This window comes from Naegleria gruberi, assembly GCF_000004985.1.
Source record: "Naegleria gruberi genomic scaffold NAEGRscaffold_31, whole genome shotgun sequence".
In the NCBI taxonomy this organism is placed as follows: Eukaryota; Heterolobosea; class Eutetramitea; order Acrasida; family Naegleriidae; genus Naegleria; species Naegleria gruberi.
The window spans coordinates 311,891-337,034 of NW_003163296.1; the positions used below are offsets into that span (position 1 = coordinate 311,891).

General features: G+C 34.9%; 11 protein-coding genes and 1 non-coding gene across 12 annotated transcripts; 3 read left to right on the top strand and 9 right to left on the bottom strand.

Moving 5' to 3' along the window:
- Positions 1 to 120: 120 nt before the first annotated feature.
- NAEGRDRAFT_68941 (uncharacterized protein) lies at positions 121 to 519 on the bottom strand (the record flags this gene model as incomplete). The annotated part of the gene is made up of 1 exon (XM_002675931.1): positions 121 to 519. The coding sequence occupies one exon, from the start codon at positions 517 to 519 to the stop codon at positions 121 to 123; it is 399 nt and encodes a 132-aa protein (XP_002675977.1).
- A 268-nt stretch (positions 520 to 787) lies between these two features.
- NAEGRDRAFT_49989 (uncharacterized protein) lies at positions 788 to 2,845 on the bottom strand (the record flags this gene model as incomplete). Its single annotated transcript, XM_002675932.1, has 1 exon — positions 788 to 2,845. One exon carries the CDS (start codon positions 2,843 to 2,845, stop codon positions 788 to 790), a length of 2,058 nt encoding a protein of 685 aa, XP_002675978.1.
- Positions 2,846 to 4,159: 1,314 nt separating this feature from the next.
- NAEGRDRAFT_49990 (uncharacterized protein) lies at positions 4,160 to 5,059 on the bottom strand (the record flags this gene model as incomplete). Its single annotated transcript, XM_002675933.1, has 1 exon — positions 4,160 to 5,059. One exon carries the CDS (start codon positions 5,057 to 5,059, stop codon positions 4,160 to 4,162), a length of 900 nt encoding a protein of 299 aa, XP_002675979.1.
- Positions 5,060 to 5,383: 324 nt separating this feature from the next.
- On the bottom strand, positions 5,384 to 6,799 carry NAEGRDRAFT_49991 (ribosomal large P0-like protein; the record flags this gene model as incomplete). Its single annotated transcript, XM_002675934.1, has 1 exon — positions 5,384 to 6,799. The coding sequence occupies one exon, from the start codon at positions 6,797 to 6,799 to the stop codon at positions 5,384 to 5,386; it is 1,416 nt and encodes a 471-aa protein (XP_002675980.1).
- A 118-nt stretch (positions 6,800 to 6,917) lies between these two features.
- NAEGRDRAFT_68945 (uncharacterized protein) lies at positions 6,918 to 7,463 on the bottom strand (the record flags this gene model as incomplete). Its single annotated transcript, XM_002675935.1, has 1 exon — positions 6,918 to 7,463. The coding sequence occupies one exon, from the start codon at positions 7,461 to 7,463 to the stop codon at positions 6,918 to 6,920; it is 546 nt and encodes a 181-aa protein (XP_002675981.1).
- Positions 7,464 to 8,542: 1,079 nt separating this feature from the next.
- Positions 8,543 to 9,478, top strand: NAEGRDRAFT_49992 (uncharacterized protein; the record flags this gene model as incomplete). The annotated part of the gene is made up of 1 exon (XM_002675848.1): positions 8,543 to 9,478. The coding sequence occupies one exon, from the start codon at positions 8,543 to 8,545 to the stop codon at positions 9,476 to 9,478; it is 936 nt and encodes a 311-aa protein (XP_002675894.1).
- A 320-nt stretch (positions 9,479 to 9,798) lies between these two features.
- Positions 9,799 to 15,254, bottom strand: NAEGRDRAFT_68946 (uncharacterized protein; the record flags this gene model as incomplete). Its single annotated transcript, XM_002675936.1, has 3 exons — positions 9,799 to 10,089; positions 10,135 to 10,580; positions 10,625 to 15,254. 3 exons carry the CDS (start codon positions 15,252 to 15,254, stop codon positions 9,799 to 9,801), a joined length of 5,367 nt encoding a protein of 1,788 aa, XP_002675982.1.
- Positions 15,255 to 16,229: 975 nt separating this feature from the next.
- NAEGRDRAFT_t381 lies at positions 16,230 to 16,302 on the bottom strand. The gene has a single exon. It is a non-coding gene; the product is annotated as a tRNA-Ala (tRNA).
- A 1,057-nt stretch (positions 16,303 to 17,359) lies between these two features.
- Positions 17,360 to 20,412, top strand: NAEGRDRAFT_58374 (alanyl-tRNA synthetase; the record flags this gene model as incomplete). The annotated part of the gene is made up of 2 exons (XM_002675849.1): positions 17,360 to 17,526; positions 17,664 to 20,412. The coding sequence occupies 2 exons, from the start codon at positions 17,360 to 17,362 to the stop codon at positions 20,368 to 20,370; spliced, it is 2,874 nt and encodes a 957-aa protein (XP_002675895.1). The 3' UTR covers positions 20,371 to 20,412.
- A 10-nt stretch (positions 20,413 to 20,422) lies between these two features.
- NAEGRDRAFT_68948 (uncharacterized protein) lies at positions 20,423 to 22,759 on the bottom strand (the record flags this gene model as incomplete). Its single annotated transcript, XM_002675937.1, has 2 exons — positions 20,423 to 21,312; positions 21,667 to 22,759. The coding sequence occupies 2 exons, from the start codon at positions 22,757 to 22,759 to the stop codon at positions 20,423 to 20,425; spliced, it is 1,983 nt and encodes a 660-aa protein (XP_002675983.1).
- Positions 22,760 to 22,952: 193 nt separating this feature from the next.
- NAEGRDRAFT_82648 (ribosomal protein L36E) lies at positions 22,953 to 23,338 on the bottom strand. Its single transcript, XM_002675938.1, has one exon. It carries the CDS (start codon positions 23,319 to 23,321, stop codon positions 22,989 to 22,991), a length of 333 nt encoding a protein of 110 aa, XP_002675984.1. The 5' UTR covers positions 23,322 to 23,338; the 3' UTR covers positions 22,953 to 22,988.
- A 627-nt stretch (positions 23,339 to 23,965) lies between these two features.
- NAEGRDRAFT_68950 (uncharacterized protein) lies at positions 23,966 to 25,078 on the top strand (the record flags this gene model as incomplete). The annotated part of the gene is made up of 1 exon (XM_002675850.1): positions 23,966 to 25,078. One exon carries the CDS (start codon positions 23,966 to 23,968, stop codon positions 25,076 to 25,078), a length of 1,113 nt encoding a protein of 370 aa, XP_002675896.1.
- Positions 25,079 to 25,144: the final 66 nt, after the last annotated feature.

The following is a 25,144-nucleotide window of genomic DNA, read 5'->3' on the forward strand; positions in this document are numbered from 1 at the left end:
TTGGAGAGGAGTGGATTTGTAGTTTTATAGATGAAATGAGAAACTTCGTGAATGTAGACATCAAGAGACCATAAACTGAGAATAGAGTATGTCACTTTAATTTTAAGTGAACCTTGAAACTTACTTTGAGTCAACTTCTGATATTTCTTCCTCTTCATAGTAGTCGTTTTGAGAAGATAAAGATGAGGTGGATCGAGGTGAATCCTCCACTAATTGTTGTTGAGAACGAGAAGTGTTTTTCATAGATGATGGTTTCCTTGAAGAGGATGATGAGCCAGCATCTTGTCTGTAATTTGATGAAGAAGGTTCAGGTTGTGTTTGATAATTCGTTCCAATAGTTGGCTGTGTTTTTTTCATCTTACTTTGATGAGGTTGATATTCATAGGGAACAGAATCCGATCCTTCTTTCCTACTTTTTGGTTGTTGTTTTGTATCAAATGACACCATTCCTCCAGTCCAACTCGATTGAGAGGTACTATGATCATTAGGGTATTTATGTATCGATACTTTAGAATTCATCATTGAGCGTTTATACTATTTGAATATTATTTCAATAATGAAAAAATCTCTATAGCCCAGTAGTTGATGTACTTTTTTTTAATGTATTTTCTAAAATTAAGGCGGTAAAATTTAGGCGCCAAAAATAATGTTTTTCAACCTCAAAAAAAATATCTTCACATTGTCCACCCTGAAACATTTTTTCATATTCGATCAAAAACAAGCCTCTTCGGAGTGTAAGATAACAATGAAGAATGAAATATTACAAACAAATTAATTTAATTTACATTTAATGGAAAGCACCTCCATTAACATTCAAAGTGTTACCACCCAAATTGTAAATGTAACCATACAAGTTGACATTGTTAAAGTTGAAAACACCCTTAGTCAAGACGTTACCATAGAATGGACCATTAACAGCAACACTGTTACCAATAACCCAGAAAACATTGTTTTGAGTGGCACCATTGGTGAAAACAAAGTTGATATTGTTGGCATTCAAGTTGGTGCTCAACTTTAAGACAATCTTACCAGTACCAGAGAAGGTAACCTTGCTGTTACCATTCAAACCTTGTGGGAAACAGTAGACACCAGCAGTGAAAGTCAAACCAGCACTTGGAATGTTTTGATCCAAATTGCTTTGAGTACAAGTGGCAGCAAACAATTCATCATACTTGGCAATGGCATTTTCAATAACTTCAGCAGATTCACCATTAGCAACATTGACAGCATAACCAGAGGCAGCAACGAGTTTTTGAACAGCAAAGGCTCTATCAGTGGCAACACTTCCTGGAACAGTCAATGAGGCAGAGTTTTGAACCAAGATGGATCCCTTTGAAATGACCTTGTATGGAGTCAAGATAGTACCAAAGGTAGTATCATAGTCACATGGCAAGACATTTGGAACGACATATGAGTCAGTAGTGAACTTCAAGTATGGAATTGTCTTATCTTCAAAGTATCCATCGAAAGTCAATTCAATAGTGAGAGCAGTGTAACCTTGAGCTGGATTTGGGAAGAAGACTTCATATTCGAATGGGTTTCCAGTAGCCTTTGGAGCAACAGTAACAGCAGTGAAAATTCTACCAATAGTGGTTTGTCTGAAATCTCTACCATTTGGATTGTTGGCAGACCACAACTTGACAGCAGTAGGAACCTTACCATTCAAAATGTTCAACTTGACATTAACACCAGCAGCAGTGTAAGTGTGAGAGAAGGTATATTCAGGAAGTTCAATATTTTTCAAGACAGCATAGTAGAATGAGGCAACAGTCAAGACAACATCGGAACCAGTCATACCGTGACCAGTATTTGGAATATATCTCAAGTGCTTGTTCTTTCTATTTGGCATATCATTATAACTCAAAGTACTCATATCTGGCCAGAAGAATTCATCACCCATAGAGTTGACCATATATTTTCTGTACTTGGCAAGATCTTCCTTCCATTCGAATGGATCAATAACTTCACAGAGCTTGGTAAAACCATAAGAGTTGACGTGTGGAGTGAAACCAGCAGCAATATAATCATACATGGCAATTGGGAAGTCACAGAGAGAATTGTAAATGTGCTTGATAGCCTTTTGAGTATTTGGAATTTGAATAACGAGTGGAATGAGAGCCTTAACTCTTGGATCATTGGCAATACCAACTGTCCAAGTAGTCCAACCTCTCTTTGAGGCACCAGCAACAGTGAATTTTTCAATAGTGACACCTGACACTTTGGTTGGCACAAAAGATTGAGTAGTATCCAATGCCAAGAGAGATGCCTTAGTCATAGGAAGTCTTGGAATCCACTTAACGTCCCTTGGGAAGTCGACTATATGCTTCCAAGCATATCCGATAATACCATCTTCAACTCTAACTTGATGCAATGGATCATTGGCATATGTCAATGGTTGATTAGGAATCATCTTGACAGTGACACCAATAGTTTTACCAACAGTAGCCATAGCAATAGTGATTGGATCACCAGTTGGAAGACCATCAGTGGTATCTCCGTTAGTAATATACACAAAAGCTTCCTTTAAGCTTTTATCCAAATTGGTTGGAACAACAACTTCGAGATAGTGGAACCACAATGCACGATAACCAAATTCTTCTGGCAACCATTCAACTGAGGTCATATTAAGTACATATACAGTAGCACCAGTAACGGTGAATTCACTCAATAATTGATATGAATATTTTGGAGTTGGCTTATTTACATAGTCGGCCATAACTTTCTTATAGTCGATAATTTTGGTTGGGTCAGCAGCAATGTCAAATTGGTCTTCTGCATTGGAAAGGGCAGCAACAAGAGCCAAAATAACAGCCAACAAGACAATCAAGCTCTTTGAAAGCTTCATTTGTTATGTGTGGATAGTTGAGTTGTTTTTTTTTGTTATGTTGATTGTTGAGGAGCAATTGACTGGGTTTTTAAATCTTTGATTGCGCAACTCCAGATTGTGAGACACAGTATTGCGCAAAAATAAATAGTATTGTAAAGTGTGAAATGTAACTTACACAACACTTTAGACTGCAAACTTCCCTTTTTATCGTTTGCCAAAATTGTGACCAGTTGGTAATTTATAGAAGTGATGTGTAAAATGAAAGTGCTACCTTACCCTATGAATGTAAAGAGCGCTATGGTTTTTTGAATTAAATGTAATCTTTGGACAACACTTGGCATGTTTGTAATCTTCAAACCAGATCGAGAATTTCTTCTACTTCGTATTAGAGAAGGAAATTGAACTGTGTGCCGACTTCAATGTGTCATTGTGTTGAAAATAAATACCAAATGTTGAAGTGTCAACTGATTATTTGAACAAGAATGGTTTACAGCTTATTGTAGTGGAGCGATTTAATGGTTTTTGATTGACTAAGAGGGTTAGAAAATTGTTTATGGAACTCTACAGCCATTTCCTAAAGATCGTTACTAAAGTGTTGGACATGTCTTAGTGCTTTCAGTGAACTGAAGGTGTGGTTAAGGTTATGATTGTAATAATATTGTGGTCAACTGTTTATCCACAACAACCGTAGATGCTCAAACAAAATCCAACATAAATGAAGTATGGTTGGCTTTTCAATTATTACCAGAACACATTGAAGTATGGTTCGATTTCATGTTCATAAAGAAGATCATCATCTTGTTCAATTTTCACAAAGGCAAAACAATTCACCTCCACAATGTGATCCTTGGCTTGCTCTTCATTGTCAACCTGGTAAACTACTTGATCGCAAACATTGCAAAATCTATTACTATTTTTGTAAACTTGTAGAGATTCAAATTTGAGAGGACATTTGTAGATACATTCGCATTGATTGACTAAATTCCATTCATACTCTTTAATTCTGTAATATTTCTTTCGTTCTTTTGAAATATTAATAGTAGGATTATGTATTTTGATGTGATTGATTCTTCTTCTAAGAACGCAAAGCCAATTCTTGATATTTAGGTTGTTTCCATTAAAGTTTGGAAAATAAAAACAAACTAATGGTTTCCAAATTTCCAATTGAACTCTTTCAAATGCTGAACTTTCTTCATTGACGATAGAGGTGATGTTATCGACAACATGACAAAGGGCTCCAGAATTATCTGATTGTGGATCTATTCTTCTATTGAAGAATAGACTCAATAATGATTGGTTTACCCATCGCAAATCTATTCAATTCTGATAAATTCAGAAACTTCCAATCAGTATTAGAATCTCAGATGGCAATTCATAGATAGTAAATTGTGAAATAGATTCTCCAGTACCCAAATCCACATTAATACTACAAATATTCATTAATCCATTTAAAATACTGTGTGGAATAGATGCTGAATTGGGAATATCCAATTCTAATCCAATACTTGCCACATTATCCATTGCTTCCTGAACTAACTTATTCAATTCGGGTGTGGTCGTTAAATTCATTAATTTCATATATGAACGGTTCCAAACCACAGGTGAATTCTCATAGTAATTCAACACCTTCAATCCATATTCAATTACTGGCATCATGTCTAACATTTCCAATAAATCAGCTTGCATTTTTCCAATTTTCTCTCCCTCACTCAAAATTAAACAATCTCTACAAGATTCCACCTGTCCCACTATTGTTCGAAACACAACTCCCAATTGTTGAAACATTGGAGCAAGTATAGGAACTGGAATGGTGGCGGTGAATCCACTTCTGATGTAAATATTGCGTGGAGATCTTTCTCCAATTTTTGCCCTTGTTTCAAATTTGAAAGATTGAATTTGTTCAATCAATTCTTCAATTTCTGATGAATTTGTAAAGATTAGTCCAACATTTCCATTCAAATATTCGCAAATTTTGAGTAATGACTCTGGATTGTGTTTCCTCTCCGAGGGTTTCACATTAAATTGAATGTCCTGAGCCAAGTTTCGAATAGCACTCTTGATCAATGTATTCTTTCCTTTCAATAATATTGCTCTTCCTCTCAATTTCATTCGAATTATTTGCAATTGATCCGATTTCATACGAGTATCTATTTCAACAATAATTACATTCGAATGATCATGAAAATGTTGAATGACATCCTCGAATTTTACACTATTTTCATCATCATTCATTTTCACTTATTATTGATTTTAAAAATATGATGAACGTGCAATTGGTTCCAAGAGTGAGTTGCCGTATTTTTTTTTAATTTTACAGTAAATTTCAGAATTTACTTTTTTAAAGAGCAATTACAATCTTTGTAATGTGTTAATGAGATTAAAATATTCAGATATTTATTAAGGTTCAATGAGATTCTCTTTACAATTTGCACAGAGTTTATTGTGGGTGCTGGTTTAATGTCTGGTTTCACACTTGGTTTACTTTCCATTGACATACAATGCATTGGATATTCTCAAATCGACTGAAAAGGAGTGAAAGGTTGCTGCTCGTTTGGCTCATTCATCCCAATAAATAATTCCCATAGCTAAATCATCATCGTATTCATCCCCTCCTTCCACAAAAGCAATGCAATTTCCCTTAATGATATGATGTTTGGCTTGTTCTTCACTACCAACTTGGTAAACTATCTTGTTGCAGACATTACACATTCTACTGGAAGAGGTGTGAAGTGGAAGAGAATCGTATTTGAGAGGACATTTGTAGATCCATTCACATTGGTTGATGAGATTCCATTCGTAACTCTTAATTGCAAAAGATTCGTTTCTTGCTGATGCAAGGTTGACTGAAGGCATGTGTAGCTTGATATGGTCAATTCTTCTTCTGAGAACGTGGAGCCAATTCTTGATATTTAAATTATTTTTCCTAAAGTTAGGGAAGTAGAAACAAACTAATGGTTTCCAAATTTCCAATTGAACTCGTGTAAATAGTTCACTCTCTTCATTTATCATAGCAATTGAATTCTTGAGTGATTTCTCAATTGAATGAGATTGTGAAATAATTCTTCTATTGAAGAATAGACTCAATAATGATTGATTACCCATCGCAAATCTATTCAATTCTGATAAATTCAAGAAACTTGCAATTAATATCAAAATTTCAGATGGTAATTCATTTACAGTAAATTGTTGAATGGAATTAATTGTTCTCAGTTCTACCAAAACTCGACCGACATTCAATAATCCATTGAAAAGACTATGTGGAATAGATGCTGAATTCGGAATATCCAATTCTAATCCAATACTTGCCACATTATCTACTGCTTCCTGAATTATACTATTCAAATTTAGAGATGCTCTCAGGTTTTCATATGTTTGATTCCAAACCACGTGTGAATTTTCATAGGAAGCTACCACTTTCAGTCCGTATGCAATCATCGGTTCCATCTTCAACAATTCCAAAAAATCTGCCTTTTCCTTTGTAATTTTCTCTCCAGCTCTCAAAAGTAAAAAATCTGTCGATGCATATACATCCTGTTGAGCTATGTCTCCAACCTTTGCCTTTGCTTCAAATTTGAAAGATTGAATTTGTTCAATCAATTCTTCAATTTCTGTTGAATTTGTAAAGATTAGTCCAACATTTCCTCTCAAATATTCGCAAATTTGATAAAGAACTTCTGGATTGTGCTTCCACTCTGATGGTTTCACATTAAATTGAATATCCTGAGCCAAGTTTCGAATAGCACTTCTGATCAATGTATTCTTTCCCACCAATAATTCGGCCTTCTCTCTCAATTTCATTCGAACTATTTGTAACTGATCCGATTTCATTCGAGGATGTATTTTAATAATAATTACATTCGAATGATCATGAAAATGTTGAATGACCTTCTCGAATTTTGCACATTTATGAGAGAGACCCTTCTTTTCGGAATGAAATTGTTGTTTTGAAGCTGATTCGTCCAAGTTTTTCATTCCAACTCAACCTCTGAAGGAATATCAATGCATTTCCAGCTGGTTCAGTAACCTTTCTAGTCATCAACTCCATTCGAGAATCGTAAAATATCGTCGATCCACCCTCAAACTCTCCATCCTATTGAGAATTCAGATAAATAATGAGAGTGAGATAACTCTTTGTTTTGTTCTTGTGATCCTCAAAGCTGCCATCGACGTGTTTGTTGAAATAATGCCCTGGTTTATACTTGCATAATCTCCAACGAGGATTTATACTTGCTAAGTGCAATGTTCTGCCATCCTTACTCAATGTTTGTGGCAGATGTTGCTTTATACGATTCCAGACTATTTCAGTAAATTTTGGATCGTCACTCATTAAACGATCATTAAATCGATCATTATAGGCATAGCAAAACTTATCCGCATCCTCATATCCCATCTTTTCACTCAACTCTATCATTAATTTACATTCGTCTTTTGAAAGCACTTGATCCAATACGAAACATGGTTTCTTTACTTGTTCAACCTCCTCAACTGTTTTTCTTGAAACTCGTGGACACCAATTATTCGAATCCATCAGAAGCATATTTTTTTGTATTTGTGAAATATTCTCATCATTAGAATCATTCAGTATTGGTGCATAGACCATCTCGTTCCATCCTGTAGGAGCAGAAAGTAAAGTCATTTTTTTTTAATTTTGTGTGCTTTTTTTATTTTGCACTTTTAATTATTTTACAAAGTTATTAATAGAATTTTTACTTTTTTTAGAATGATTTCAAAGTTCATCATCAAATAACCAGTTATTAGTTTACAATATTTACAATATTTACAATGAGGTGCTGATTAAGTTACATTAGTTTTTCAGCCACTTTATCCCTTAGTTCTTCAAGTTGCTCTGCACCTAATACTCGCTTTTGTGTCTTGTTTGAAACAAGAACAGTTGGTTTAGTCCCGATGGCACCTCCTTCTACATTTCCAATTCTAAATGTAGTCATCACAATTCCTGCAACGTTTGGTTGACCATTGACAGTTCTGTCATCATTCAACATTTCTTCGTTATCTTCTTCTTCTTGAGAACTTGATTCGTCCACAGTTTTGAAAACAGTTGCTTGGTCACCAATAGCACATTCTCTTGCTTTCTTTATATCAAAAACTGAAACCTCATCCTTGCATTCTTGTCCTGTCAATTGAGGAATGTTTACAATTTCGTCATCTTCGCTGCTATCCTTTACAACATAGCAAGAATTTGTTCCAACTGCAGCTTGCTTACACTGGTTGATTTCAAATACTGAAGAAACAGAGGAGGAGTAGCACTCTTACAGTTTGAATTTCTCTTCATTTTGAGTTGTGGTGGTTTTTTATTTTGTTTGGTTATTGGAATGTGGACCTCGAAATAATTTGATTCAGATTTAAACAATTGAATGCTGGTGTTTATTTCGAGGTCAATACAATGAGATATTTATAATTTATCACGGTTATTATAATTTACCAATTAATTACCTTCTGCTTTTAGAAAGTAACTTGTTTTTAATGTCAACTGATCCCAAGTTTACAATAAATATTCTCCTCATTATTTCCGGATTCTTTAACAATTTGAAAAATCGCTTGTTTAATGACTGTACAATATAGAGAAGAGAGAGAGCTATTATACAAACGTGCATTATATAAATAATACAATAGTTGAAGATTTTTCATTATTAACCACCAAAAAAAACATGTGCATTTCCTTCTTGATGAAATATTCCAACAACAACAGTAGCAGAAATGACTTGTTCATCAGCAGAAACCAACGAAAATATCACAGATAATGAAACCAATGAAAAACACATTCATTATCATTCAAATTATTACATTAGGAAAGTTAGTCACTCAGCCATAGGTTCGAATCCAACTGTCTTGGTTGACAAGAAGAACCATCAACAAGAGAATAAAGATAACGAACACATATTTATCGACTCGAGAATAAACGAAAAGGTTACAGAAATTAATGTGCAAACTATGAACCAAATAAGAAATTGTCCATCAAGTCACAAAGATACAATCACAGAATTATCAACAAGATATCAAACCCTCATCGAGACTTTGAATGTAAAAGGAACAGATTTGCAAACACTTGACGCAAAAAGGCAGTTAATAGTATTGAAATCGTATTTGGCCGTAGGCAAAACATTGAATGAAAGTCAACTGTCCTCCTGCTTGAAAGCTATCAAAAATTGTCAAGCAAATGTGAGACCTCCCTTGCTTCTGAAGTATTACATGGTCTATTGCTGTGTAAAGAAGGTGTCAGGTATGGAGCAAGATTGCTTAATGATATCTGACATGTTAAAGGAAATTCCTAAAAGTGCAGCAGATGAAAAAGAACTCGAGTTTTACTTTGCATTAATGGAATGGGAGTCTGACATGCATTCGATTTCCTCAGAGAGAATGTGTGATATTTATCGTGTTTTTGACAGAACTCTTGATGAATTTATGAAGGAAGGTAGGATTGACTCAGTTCAAAGAATATCTTTCAAGTTGATCGATGTGGCTAAGAGGATCGAAAGTACCATTAAAAGAAACACTTTAAACAAAGTGAACTGTCTGAGAAGGAAACAAGTTGTGCAGGAAAATTACTATAATGCAGCTCCTGCAAACATGCATGTTGATATTCGAGAGAGTTTGAGAGAGGTATTACAATATAATTACTTTCAAGAGGAATAAATCTGTATATACAGAGAGCCAAAGTTTCATTTCAAAACAGACAGTAAATCATACAAGGAATGAATTTGTTCACATAGGCAATAAATCACATCCAAAACAAGGTACTTTCTTATAATTTGAATTCATCTTTAAAAACTGTAACGTTCAAGTAGCCGACATGGCCTTAATTTCGCCTCCATTTCACTCCAAAATTATGCCTTAATAACTCAACGGTGGAATTTTCCTCTCACACCAGAAAAAAATACCCATCGAACAGACCATATATCATCAACCACACCAATAATACCACAACCTGGGTGCGTTTTAAACACATTGTTATTTTATTGTTGCTCCAAATAGTTATCAGTGGATGGTTTCTTAATACGTAGAGTGTCTAACGAAGTGGAAGAATCATCAGGGACGAGACCGACAATAGAAGCTCCCACAGACATGAGTAATCGATTTTCAAAATCATTGAATTTTTGTTTTAACAGATAGGTCATCATTAAACCCTTTCCTTTCACTTCGACTTCTCTTGGTTCGTAATCATAGAGGTCGTGCACTCTTTCATAGGTTGAACGTGAAATTTGTATTCTTCCTGGTAAACTTGTTGATTCCATTCTTGAAGCAGTCTGTGAAATATGATTAATGAAAACTAACAACATTACACAACTTACATTTACAGCATCTCCCCACAAATCAAAAGCAAACTTTTTGGTTCCAATAACACCTGCAACAACACTGCCTGTGTGAATACCCACACGGATATTGAGTTGATTGGAATATAAATTTCCAGTACTTTCATTGTAATCTTTCAATACCTTAAACATGTCAATGGCAAAATTAAGAGTTCTTTCAGGGTGGTCACTTTCTTTAGCGTCCAAATATAATCCTCCAGCAACAAAGTATGCATCTCCAATGGTCTTGATTTTTTCCAATTTGTAAATATCACACAATGCGTCAAATCCATTTACAATGTAATTTAACATTTGAACAAGCTCAGTTGGAGAGCAATATGAAGATCGTGAGGTGAACCCAACCATATCACTGAATAGACATGTAACATCATCAAATTTTTCTGAAATTGTTGTCTCTCCAGCTTTCAATCTATTAGCAACAGCCACTATTAAGGTTGTTCGAATTGACTATAAAATTCAAACGACTTACCTGGCAAGATATTTAACAATAAATTCTCAGATTTCTTCTTTTCAATATTCAACAGCTCAACCGATTTCTTCTCTGATGTAATATCTCTAAAGATGGCTGTGAAAATCTTCTTTTGTTTCTTCTCCATCATTACCTCATTCTGCTGGACTTCAATTTGGGCAACTGAAATACTCATCACTATTGGGAAGGATTTACTTGCATCGAGAGTATTTGTCGAGATGGCATGTCCTCTCTTGGCATTCAACTCGACAACTTCTCCAGATGATTCAGATTGTTGAAGGTAGCTCAACTTTTCTTCCAACTTTTCCCTTTCATTTGTTGAAAAGAGAGAAGTTACAGGCGTACCGATTACTTCACTCGATGATTTGATACCCATCATTCTCAGTGCAGAAGTATTGATCATTTCAACAGTTCCTTGTGCATCAAATTGAATAACTCCTTCAATGGCAGTTGACAAGATTGCAGTCAAATTGTCAACTCTTTCTCTAGAATCAACTAAAAACTTCTTTTGTTTGGATCTTCTAAACATGTTTAAAGTGGAATACAACTGGTCATTCAGGATATATCGACTCACTTTCTGATTATTATCCAAAACTTCCCAAGAGACATGATTAAACATTTGTCTCAATTGATAAATTTCTTGTTCATATCTAATAATTGAAGAGTATCCAATATAAGCGCATATTAAAAAAATGACAAAGAATATGACTGAAATTGAAATGGTTAACGAAAGATTCGACAGCTTGGAAAATGTTGTAATGAAAATTTCCAATGAAGTCTTGACTTTGTAATTGAATGAAGCGGCCATTTCCCAAGAAACCGAATGAAACTGTGGTAATAAAACCTGAGGAATGTATGTCTTTCTATAAGCCAATTGATTATATAAGTCAATATACACAATAAACAATTGTAATAATTGAGTAACCGACAAACATTCGAAATATTGTCGATTATTGGTAATTGTGTTATTTTCCAAAAACGATGAAAGGTCGGTAATGTTTCCACTATTTTGAAATCGAGAACAATTAGCTGGTAATATCAACTTGTCTATGTCATCACTCACCCCCAGAAGTGAAAAGTATCCTTTTGAACTATCCCCGTACAAGTAAGATTTCATATAGGTTTCAACTTCTCTCGAATGGGTCGTAATGTCCTTGTGAATTCTATCAATTTCACAGGAAAGTCCTCCCCACAATGGTTTCCAATCATTCATGAGAAGTAATTCTCCCAACTTGAACATGATTCTATTGAAAATTACCTTAATCTTTGAAGCTTGATACAATTTGTTTAGAGCCATATCTTGATTCTTCAGATTATTGTTTGTATCTACCAAGTATAAAATGATGGCCAATAAAGCAGTTAAGAAAATGATAATCACAAGCGAGATGAGTGTTCTGGTTGGAGTGAAATAAGTGCCAATAGCAAGCGAGGTTCTATCAGAGTCAATGTTATGGGAAACTTTGGAGGTGGATGCCTTTTCAAGTGTGTGATAAATCTTTCCTGATTCTTCCTTTGCTAATCCAAAGAATAAGTGAGCTATACGTTGTTGTTTTTTGAAATAGTCAATTAGGACAACTAGAGTAATCAAACCAAGTATAAAGAAAACTCCAATCGATGCACCCATGACATACAAGAATAAATTCAGAATATTGCTCACCTTGTTGGATTTAGCTGTCAAGACATCAGAACAGACATTTTCTAAAGCATAGGCATTGTACTTTCTATTTTGCCAGAAAAAGAGAAACGACGGATTGTCCAATGTTTGTTTCACTTGAGTTTCTGTAAAATCCTTTACTCTGTCAACATGAACATCCATCAATTCGACAATTTCCTTGATAGTTACATTTCTCTTTTCATAATTCATTGTTGAATTTTCATTAAAAGTTGTGGAGATTACTGGCATGAAAATTTCAGTTTCCTGACCTTCCCACAAATCCAAATAACCAGTCTTGTCAGTTTCTGACATTTGTTCCAAGAATGATTTGAGGTAACCCTTGTAAGTTTTCAATTTTTCTTGTTGAGTTTTTTTATAAGTTCTGGAAAAAGTCGAATTGTCCTTATCGAAATAGTAATGCCTTTGTAAAAGACGAATTTCACATAGAATCAAGAAAGGATAAGGAGAGGTAGCACATAAATTCTGATAAGCAGAAAGTTCTGGATTGCTTCCAGAGCTGAGACTTCCTGTAAAAGAGTTTGAAATCATGACAGCAGCAATTAATCCACCAATCACAACCAACAAGCTCACCCATGGAAAGAACGAGGTAAAAATAATTGTAGTAGTCAAGTGACTCCTTCTTTGAATACTCTTAGTATAAGTATCTTGTTGTTTCTTGCTGAATTGCTCTTCATCATGTTGATTTTCAAATTCACAAATGTCATCAAATTTGATCTTTTTCTCTTCCTCCAATTGACTCATGCTTTCAGATACAATGATAGCTGGCACTACCCTAGAACGTCTCTTCTTTAAAGATCTCTCAGAGAAAGTTTCCAATATAGTTGGTTGTTTTGATTTGAGTTTTTGACTTTCTTCCTCTTCAATCACTGCTACAAGTTGAAGTATTTCCTTGCTCTTTTCCTTATCAAAGATGAATTCTTCAACGAACATGGCATAGGGACGAAGTGCTGATTTGTTGTAGGAATGGAGAGCAACCAAACTTTCAAATTTGGATTTACAATGAGAGGTCAATTTGGTAATTTTTCTATTAATGATGATGAGCTCATTCAAACTATTTTCATTATTAGTAATAACTACTTTCCAGAAGCTTTTGTGAAATTCTCTCAATTTGGATTGTTTCTTTGACAAATGTTGTAAAGTTTTTGAAATTGACTTTTCAGAATCAGCTGAAATATTCAAACTTGCCATAAGTTGAGTTTCAATTTCAGATCTTCTCACAGAGCCAACATATTTTTCAAATATTGATGGCTTGCACATGTACATTCTCTTGAGTAAATACAGTGCAATATTCAAATTTGTCTTGGCATGATGTTGTGTTTGATCCAATTTATGATATCTGACATAATTGACAATTGCTAAACAAATAGATGCAGAGCTGTATTCACTTTTGTGACGAATTGATCCTCTAATGATGGCACTTATAATTCTACATTTGGTCGAAGGTGGATTATCGTTGTTCTCATCAACAATAGTTCTCTGTCGTGAATTGTATTCTGATGAACAGAATCGAATGGCCATTTCCAAGTTTGCTTCACCAATTTCTTCTAATAAATCAGGTGTGAGAGCAATTTCACTTGTATTACCAGAATCTAATAGAGGTGAGCATATTTTCTTCACTACTTTTGTGGCTCTTCTTGTATAAATGTCCATAATTGTAACACCAACTGTTAAGAATATTAAGAAACCACCAATGGCAGCTCCCCAATAAATTACACCATTCGTGGACAGGACATCTACTGTGTTAGTGTCAATATTTACAATTGAACATGTCAAGCTCACAATATTCTGTCCAACTATTCCAAACATGATGCCGGCCATGTAAGAATTCTCAGATCTAACATTGAATGGAACAATAATGAAAATCAAAACAGCCAATATAAGGAATAGAAAGAGTGAAAATGATGGAAACAGGTATGGAAATGATGAATAATTTGGAATCATTTGAGAGTACCAATAGAACAGCATCATGACCAAATTGACCACCGAAATGAACACTGGACTTTTCGATGAGAAGAATGAAGCTCTCCTCTTCAGCAAACCATGCCCACTCCCTGATGTTGAGTACAGTAATGAATCTGTCTCTATAACTCCGAATAGGAACAATAAGACAATCAACACTTGTGGCCAAATGTGAATAACAGAGAGGGCAGCAAACACAGCATTCATTGGTCCCCAACATTCAACTTGTGAATAATCCCTCAAGTAGAATGTACCTCCATCACTTCCAGAGGAATTTATCTTCTCCGTATAATCACAACTCCAAAAAGAACTGAACAAGTGAGTGATTGGCAAGTTAAGGATGAAAAGGGCAATTACCAGGAATCGGCTTAATTGTTTAGACCTACGCTTAAATTTCACAAATCCAACCAGATATCCCTTGTATTCAATATAGGTGTGAAGTATCAGAAACCAGTGGATAACAAACACTATCACCGACAAGACAACCACAGCCACATGAGGAATAAAGTGGAATCCAAACGTGATGAGTGTTTTGAAAAAGTAGAGATTAATGTCGTGTGCAATTTGACCCCACTGCACAAATGGAATGAATCCTAGTGCAATTAACTGCAACGGAAGTAAAATTCCATGTGTGAAGAGTGGTAACAAGTGTGGAATGATTGATTTACCCAATTGATGATGTAAAGTACTAGAATTTGAAAATTTAAAAGTTTGAATGAGGGAGGTGATTCTCTCCTCGACTCTTGGCTTGGAAGATATCAGCAAATCTGAAGAAAAGGACATTGAAGTATCGGCAAGTGATATAGTATCATCCTGTTGATAACTAGCAGTTCCAGTATTATTATTAATCATATTAGCATTTGATGAAGAACTATTGAAGGGAGTAAAATCATTATTTGAATCCACAAGTAATTGATTTGAAGATGAGGAGGAAACTAGTGCAGCAGTAGCAGCAGTTGCATTAGTGGTTGAGAATGAACTACTTGAACGATGCATCGCTTTAAACTCCAATTAAGAATAGAGAGAGAAGACAACAGTAGTGTGTGACTGGGTTGTTTCTTCTCAATTTATTAAGGTTGTGTAATGTTTTTTAAAAGTGAACAAGTTTGTGTGTTTATTACGTTGATGATTCGCGTTCTGAAACTTCTTTAAGACCATTAGCACCAAAAAAGGAACAAAATGGTAAACAATAAGGAATACAAGCTTGTCGGTAAAACCCATGAAAGCGCCGACAACAACGAACGCGTTTTGAAGCATGCTTTGAAGAACAAAGAGGCGCAGAATGGAGAGGGAAAAGCTATTAAGGGAATCTGAGATGTTGAAAAATCTAGCTTTCAAAATTTCTGCTGATTACTACGAACGGGAATACTATGGATTCAATTTCATTGTAAATTCTCAAATTTTTCCAATAAAGTTTAATCTCCATGATCAGACTCTATTTGGACCTGTACGAACTTCAGTTTATTTCAGTTTATTTCATATTATATTGGATATTGTTTCATGTTTCCTCTTAGATTCATTCTTCAACAGTTGTGGTAAATACAATCCAATCGATCTCCACTTGGAAGCACACAAGTTCATCTCTATTTGGAAGAGAGCAGGATTACAACCTGTCCGTCACTTGTCTGACACAGAAACCAAATCTCAAAAAAATGTCTTTTGGTTGGAAGTTCTACCACTTTTGTTGTGCCGTCATGTCTTTCATCATATGCTTCATCCTTCCGTTCTTTATTGTGGTTTGGGAACAGTTTGTTTGTGCATTCTATAACAACAAGGCAAATGCAAAAAATACAACCACATGTTCAATATGGTCATCTGTTTCAACAAAGTGGACAATTGCAATATTTATTCTAACTCTATGTGGTTATTTACCTGGAGTGATTGCAGCTTTTATTTATGCGTTTGTGGCTGGAAGAGTATCATGGATTCCACAATAAAAAGTTCATATGTAAAATTGTTTGGGGACAAAAATGGAGTCATAGGGAATCGAACCCTAGACCTTCTGCATGCAAAGCAGACGCTCTACCAACTGAGCTATAACCCCCTCATGTTCGAGTTACAAAAGCAATAAGTAAACCCATGGAGTGTTGTTGGATTCGGAAAACTTTGCTCATTGCCCCTGAATTGGTATGAATGCAATAGCTTATTTGTTTAGGGAAATAGTAGTTGTATGGACTTAGTATAAAGAAATATTTTGTAAATTACGCGAAAAAGAACCTCAAAATTGAGGTTTGACCAGAGCCATTTGAAGTTGGGTGGGTTATATTAATAAACGAACCAGAAATTCATTAAAAACCTATTACGAAGATGGTGCTCAATTAATAATTAATCATTGAGCCACATTCATATGTTTTTTCTCAATTTTCAAAATTAGAAAAAATTTGATTCGGATTACTTGTGAAACGAGTTATCAATAATTTGTGTGGATTGAATCATCAGTAACATTACTATAATTTGTAATATTATTATTATTTATTAAATATAATTGAATCAAAATAATGAGGAAATTTTCGCAAGCCTCCTCCTCTCTTTTAAAGTGGAGTTGCAAGAGCTCTAAATCCCGATTCATTCCATCATCATTCTCTCATTTAAAAACATCCAATAATAATATTAATATTATTAATAATCATGAAAGTAAGAGAAATCTCTCCAACAATACCAACAACTCGCCTCCATCACTCTGTAAGTTTTCATCAATTAATTTTAGAAATTTGGAGAATTAAACACTTTTCCACTCAATTCCAAAAACCTACCCACACCTCTTCAATCCAAATAATATCAAATGATGAATTTAAATTCTTCAAGACCAACCTTGCACCATCAACAATACCTCAAACAACACCCAAAATTCTATTATTATTATTGAAAGCCTCCTTCAACAACAATTTCAGCCAACTAATTTAAAGCGCGAGACCTCTTTCGGTACTGATGCACCAACAACACTTCGAAAAAATATTTCCAAACAACTCTTGAAGGAATACTCTCTCGCCGCTGCTAATCATCGTTCAGTGCAAGAATTATCCACTATTACTTCTAGAGGTCAAATACGTAGTTACAGTTCATCTTCATCATCATCAAAATATACAATTTGGATACCTCCAATGTCTAATACAAATTATATTAATCCAGCCACAAATCAAGTGTGGACATCAAAGGAAATTCGTAAGCAATTTGTCGAATTCTTTGAAAAGAAGTATGAACATACATTCGTTCCAAGTAGTTCTGTCGTTCCACATGAAGATCCAACCTTGTTGTTCACCAATGCTGGGTAAGTTTTAAAGCTAGCACACCTATATTTATATTTCTTTACCATCTATTTACTATTGGATTACACATATTCACAATCTTGAATTCCGGAATTGAACAAATTATTGAACAATAATATTATACAATAACTCTTCACAGTATGAATCAATTCAAGGCTATTTTCCTTGGTCAAGCTAGTCCAGACTCTAGTTTGGCTAAATTGAAGCGTGCTGCTAACTCTCAAAAGTGTATCCGTGCTGGTGGTAAACATAACGATCTCGATGATGTCGGTAAGGACACTTATCACCACACCTTCTTTGAAATGTTAGGTAACTGGTCATTTGGTGACTATTTCAAGAGAGAAGCTATTACATGGGCTTGGGAATTGCTCACTGAGGTTTATGGATTGGAAAAGGATAGACTCTATGTCACATATTTTGGTGGTAATGAAAAGCTCAACTTGCCAGCTGACGAAGAAGCTAAACAAATTTGGGGACAATTTGTTCCAGATGATCATATTTTGCCAGGTTCTATGAAGGATAACTTCTGGGAAATGGGTGATACTGGTCCATGTGGTCCTTGCAGTGAAATTCACTACGATCGTATTGGTGGACGTAATGCTGCTCATCTCGTAAATATGGATGATCCAAACGTTTTGGAAATTTGGAACAATGTTTTTATGGAATTCAACAGAAAGGAAGATCAAACATTGGAATATTTGCCAGCCAAGCACGTCGATACTGGTATGGGTCTCGAAAGATTAGTTTCCATCTTGCAAAACAAGATGAGTAACTATGATACCGATGTTTTCATGCCAATCTTTGAAGCTATTCAAAAGGAAACTGGTTCTCGTCCATACACTGGTAAATTGGGTGCTGAAGATGTTGACCACATTGATACTGCTTATCGTGTCATTGCTGATCACATTCGTACCCTCGTTATTGCTCTCTCCGATGGTGGTTATCCAGACAATACTGGTAGAGGATATGTTCTTCGTCGTATTGTTCGTCGTGCTGTCAGATTTGGTGAATTTATGAATGCCAAGAAGGGTTTCCTTACTCGTTTGGCTTCTTGTGTCGTTGAACTTATGGGTGATTTCTTCCCAGAATTGAAGAAGAATTCTGAAAAGGTTGAAGAACTCATTCAAAGTGAAGAAGTTTTGTTCGCCAAGACTCTCCGTGTTGGTTTGAAATTCTTTAACAGAATTGCTGAAAAGATGAAGAGCAATGGTGAAAGTGTTGTTTCTGGTCCTGATGCTTTCAAGTTATATGCTACCTATGGTTTCCCAGTTGACTTGACTTTAATTATGGCTCAAGAACAAGGTATGACTGTCGATATGGTTGAATACAAGAAGGAAATGGAAAAGCACGCTACTGCTTCTCAAGGTACTAAGCAAGAAGCTACTGACATGAAGCTTGGTGTTATTGAAACTGACAAGTTACAAAATGAACTTAAGATTGAACCAACTCAAGATGATATCAAATATGTTTGGGAAAATATTCAAGCTAAGGTTGTTGCTATCTTTAGTGAATCTAGCGGATTTGTTGAAGAATTGAACACTGAATGTGAAGAAGTCAATATTGGTATTATTTTGGATCAAACCAACTTTTATGCTGAAGGAGGTGGTCAAGCTCCAGATAATGGTGTTTTGAGAATTGGTGAAACTGAATTGAAGGTTGTCAATGTTCAAAAGTTTGCTGGTTATATTTTACATATTGTTAACGTTTCTGAATCCAAGCTTGCTGGTAACGTTACTGTTGGTACTACTGTTTCTTCAGAAGTTAACTATGAAAGAAGAGAACCAATCGCTGCTAACCACACCTCTACTCACATGCTCAACTTTGCTTTGAGAAAGGTTTTGGGTACTGACTGTGACCAACAAGGTTCCATTGTTAAGGAAGAAGAATTGTGCTTTGACTTCTCTGCTGCTAAGGCTCCATCTGTTGAACAAGTTGCTGAAGTTGAAAAGATTGTTAATGATCTCATTGTTGCTGATCATCCAGTCTTCTCTAAGGTTCAAGAACGTGATGCTGCTTATGAAATTAATGGTCTCAGAGCCATGTTCAGTGCTAACTATGGCGAACAAGTTCGTGTTGTTTCCATCGGTCAAGACAGTGATAGCATCATGACTGATAGATCAAATGAAAAGTGGCGTTTGATTTCAGTTGAATTCTGTGGTGGTACTCACTTGAAGCAAACCAGTCAAGCTCAAACCTTTGTCATTCTCTCTGAAAAGAGTATTTCAACTGGTAAGAGACGTATTGTTGCTTTGACTAGAAAGGCTGCTAAGGAAGCTGTTGAAAGAGCTCAAAAGTTCTCTGTCAAGATTGACGAATTAGAAAAACTCTCAGACGAATTGTTCTGTCCTCGTTACTATGAACTCACTTCTGAACTTACTTTGCTCACTGATATTCCATTGCTTTCCAAGAAGGCTTTCGAAAAGAGATTGGAAGCATGCCAAACTAAGGTTCGTAAGATCCAACAATCTCAAAAGAAGGATGATGCTGAAAAGGCCAATCAACTCATTTCTCAACTCAAGGAGTCTATTGAACAAAAGTCATTGAAGTCCCTTGTCTACCAATTGGAAGATGGTTCTGATCAAAAGTTCGTCAAGAAGGTTATTGATGCTTTGACCACCATTCCAGTTTGTCTCATTTCTAAGGCTGATGATAAGACTATCATTGTCCTTGCCAGCGTTCCACAAGAACAAACTGCTACTTTGTCTGCTAATACTTGGGTTACTGAAGTTTGTAAGGTTGTTTCTGGTAAGGGTGGTGGTAAGCCAATCTTTGCTCAAGGACGTGGTTCTGATGTCTCAAAGGTTGCTGAAGCTGTCAAGTTGGCTGAAGAAATGGCTAAATTCTAAATTGTATTAATTTTGTAAAAATTTGATAAATTATTTTATTCTAGAAACTTAATCATTTTTTAAGACTATCCAAGTAGGCATAGTAATCTGAAAATTCCCAGTAAAAGTAATCTCCACCATCTAGGAATGACGTATCAGAGTTTATGCTCAACTTCCAACTATCCTCTTCTAAATCAACCTTACTCAATCCACAAATTCCAGCCTTTACATTATGTCTATCTGCTTCTGGAAGAATTACTTCAATTTCTTTAATGACACTTGCTGCATGTGAAACTAGTAACACAAGAGTATTTTCATCACTCTCATCTTTTACAAAATTCCAAACATTATCCATAGCAACCTTTGCTCGTTGTTCCAAATCCTCAACTGTTTCAATTGGTTTTTCATCTAGAAAATATTTAAAAGGATTACCATCTTTTGAAATGTAGGTGGTTTCGAATTGTTTTCCTGTTATATATTCTCCTTGTTGAGAAATATTATTAGCTCTCGAAAATAATTCTTTAAATTGAGTTGAACTGGTTATTTCTTCCAAAGGTTGAGGTATATTCTCAATAGTAAATGACTTTTTCTCTCCAAACCATTCAGAAATTCCATATTCAACATATAGTTCATATTCTGCCTCCTTTTGAAAATCTCCATGATTAGTATGTATTTCATTAACTCCTTTCAAAATGTATTGTGTAGTTTCCAAACATCTTCTATAAGGTGATGTAAATACTATTAATCTCTTCACTCCTCCATTCAATTGATTATCCTTTCCAATATTAGCATTATCACAACAAGTCGATAATGATTCATTGTTTTTAATCAAAAAATTACAAGCCAAATGCTTTCCGAGTCTGAAAGCCAAATCAAATCCTCTACTTGATAATGATGGATTATGTAATGTATTTCCCTCAATTGTTATCCATTGATTAAATTCATCAGATCCTCTAATAAAATCTATTTAAATTCATGATCAACACCATAACAACAACCATTCAATACATATTACAATAATTCCGATGATCATTAATACTATTATTATAAAATACAATCAATACAAACCAATTCTTTCGCCATGTCTTGTAATGAAGAGTTGTTTCATTTTTTTCAATCAATATTATGGCTACACTGCATTGAAATGAAATACATTATGAAATTGAACTGTTTTAATGCATTGGATAATGATGAGAATAAATTATGAACAACAATAGTAGAAAAGGGATCATTGTGAAACAAATAGTAGCAATATATAGTAGAAAAAACAAAATGGTTCAACATTTCTTTAATCAGCAGTAAAGACACAAATTTTACCATCCTCACCTGCAGTCATTAATGTAGTTGGATTTAAAACCTTAACAGTTCTAATCAAGGAATCTTGAGAGTGACCACCTTTCATGACAGCAATCAATTCTTGACTCTTCAAAGAATCAGTCATCTTGAAAACATAGACAGCACCCAATGAGCTAGCATGTAGCATGACACTATCATCACCAACAGAACCAGTTACTTCAATGAATGATAAATTATCTTGAGCATTCATATCCAAAAGTTCAGTATAAGTTTGACTATATTGTCTAAAGTTGTGCCATTCCTCTTCACGTTTCATTACTCTATAATCAGCATATTCATCTTCTGTAGCATCATAAAGCCAAAAGTGAAGGTGATTAGTACTAGAGAGAGCATATAAACAATTGGTTGTTCCCAAAAATCCAAATCTTTCAACAGAATCCTCAATATTCAAGACACCATCAAGTGAATCTTCCAATTCTTCATAAACTTGTTTTTGATTAGACTCGGAAATATCATAAATATGTATCAGACCATCATCAGCACAAGAGTACAACATGTTATTGGAACCAAATGAAACTTGATTAATGCAATCACTGTGAATTTCTTCCATCATTAAATAGGAAGACAATGGTGGATTCTTACGTAAATCACCAACAGCAATTGAACCAGCTTGTGTGGTAGAACCACTTCCGACAGCATACAAGTGTCCATTACCAAAGGAAAGATCAATGGAATTTAATTGTGGAGCAAGTGGAGTAAATTGGAAAGATTGTGTACTCACACAACAAGATTGATCAGGCAATCTCAAATCCCACAAACGAACAGAGGAATCATGAGAGCAGGAAATTAACATATTTTCATTGGTTTTAGAGAAGGAAAGTCCACTGATTTGATTGCTGTGTCCCTTCAGGGTTCTGGTGTGAAGAATTTGTGGTGCTTGAATTTCATGAATTAAAATATCCGAATTGGAGTGAGTAAAACTAAATGTTTTAAATCCTGTAAGAGGTGAAAATTGAATGTTGTAAATGTAGGTTGGTGTTTGGAATGGAGAGAGGTTGATTCTCAAATTGAGAGCAGGTGGAGAGGCATCTGTTGGTTGTTGTGTTGAGAGCATTTTTTTAAAACTGGGCAACTTTTTGTAAGCTTCAACAATATTAGAGAAGATTGGTTCCGATTTTCTATCTGTCTCCAATGCAATTGATATTAGCTTGCAGAATTTCTATTACCTATGTATCCATTAACAACTAAAATCTTGACATAATCTTGTAAGTGTGGTATTTGAAGAAAAAGAATAAATATTATTTTTTAGAATTTTATATTTTAATGTAAAAATGGAGGGCAATTTACTTCTTTTCAGCTTGCTTGGTTTGTTCAGCAATTCTTTCTTGTTGTCTCTTTCTGATTCTTCTCTTGAGATCTTCAATAGCTCTGATCTTTTTCTTGGCACGAGTAAGATCACCGAGTCTTCTCTTGGCGAATCTCAAAGCTCTCTTTTCAGAAACTTCAACGAGATCGACGAGTCTAGCTTCGTATGGGGCAACACCGATGGCTTCTTCGACGATATCCTTGACAACTCTGTGCTTGGATGGCTTTTGGGTCTTGGTGACCTTAGCTCTCTTGGTGGTTGGGAAACCCTTTCTACCAATTCTACCAACGGAAATTCCTGTAGCGACCATTATATGATGTATTTTTTTTCAACAAAACTTTTTAAATTTTTGCGGTTAACCACCAAGTCTAGAGTTTACAACCAATATTTTTACATGCTAAATTTTGCTCTCACAACAAGAAAAGAATGGTGTGAGCGGATATCATCTGGTGGCTTCGTTCGCTTGCTGAAAAAGCTCATCAATTATTGGCACTCTTCGCCTTGTCTTTAATAATACGGAAAGAATTCATCTCCTGATAGTGAATTAACTCGAAAATTACTACTAACTCAATTCAAGAAGATCGATCAATGAGAGTCAAATGTACAATAATAATTCATGCTAAGAAGCTTCTTCAATGAGCAAGAAGTTATATTATCGTGATGTTATCATGTACATCATTTATTATAATAACGTACAACAATATTACACAATTCTCACTTTCATCAACATCAACACCATCAATGGTTTCTTCTCATCATCACCACACAATAACAACGAATACTTTCCGCATCATCATTAATAATCCTCCTCCGACATGCTTAATTCCTTCCTCGTGTGTCGATACACAAACGGTCTTTAGAATAATAATAACCATCACATCTATTATTGTGTAGGCGCATAATTTAGAAAAAAACAAATTAATTCTTTCCCTTCAGCATTATCAAAACATCACAATGACATTGGTTGAAGCTGTTCATCTTGACAATCATGGAGAAAATAATAGTATTATGAATACGATTAGTTATCATACTATTGATGCAATATTTGGACTGTATGGTTCTAATAATTCTTTCAGATATACTGTTCATCCTCATAATACCTCTTCTCCACCTCATAACTTTCCTCTCATTATGGGAAGTGAGGAGCCAGCACCATTTAGAAGAGTTAATTGGTCTATTCATGATACTATTACCATGTTAACAATGGCCATTGTTATATTCATGACAAGGAAAATATTATATGAGAAAGTCCTCAATCCAATGATGAGAAATAACAGATTTAATGTTATTGCACCACTTACTAGAGCCAGATTCAAGGAGAATGTTTGGTTCTTTTCCTACTACTTGTTTGCAACAATTCTAGGTTATTCAATTTTGAGTGAAACCTCATGGTTTAATAATGCATCATTTTGTGTGTTGGAGTATCCACATGGTCATACTGGATACGAAACACCTTACTTTAGATATTACATGTTGATGGGATGTGCTTTTTATGTGCAAGCTCTCTTTACTTTACTGTTTGTGGATGAAAAATTGTCAGACTTTTTGGAAATGGTAGTACATCACATTGCAACAATCATGTTAATTTCCTTCTGTTTAACTTCTAGTCATCATCGTGTTGGAAGTATAGTATTGATTTTACATGATTTTGTAGATATTTTCCTCTATGGAGCTAAAGCTTTCCATCACTTGAAAAACGAAACCATGTCAACAGTTCTCTTTATTGCCTTTACACTTGCCTTCTTTTGCATGAGATTGGTTCTCTTACCTTACATTATTTATTTGGCAGCTGCCAATTTTCATGGATGGGACGATCCTTCAAGATATTACATTTTCCGATATGTTTCAGACTCTATCTTTCCAGCTGAAGTTAGTGATTATGGATGTTGTATTCTGAAATATTGTGCAAGCACTTACTGGTTATTAATTGTATTGTTATGTTTATTGGTTTTGTTGCATGTATTTTGGTTTTATTTGGTTTTGAGAATATTGGTAAGGACTATTAGAGGTACTACATTGGCTGACATTCGTGAGGATGATGGAGAGGGACATGAACATCAGGATTAAATGGATTTTGTTCATTAAAATTCATTGTTTATTAATCCCAACTCCTCTTCGCACATTTAACAAAAT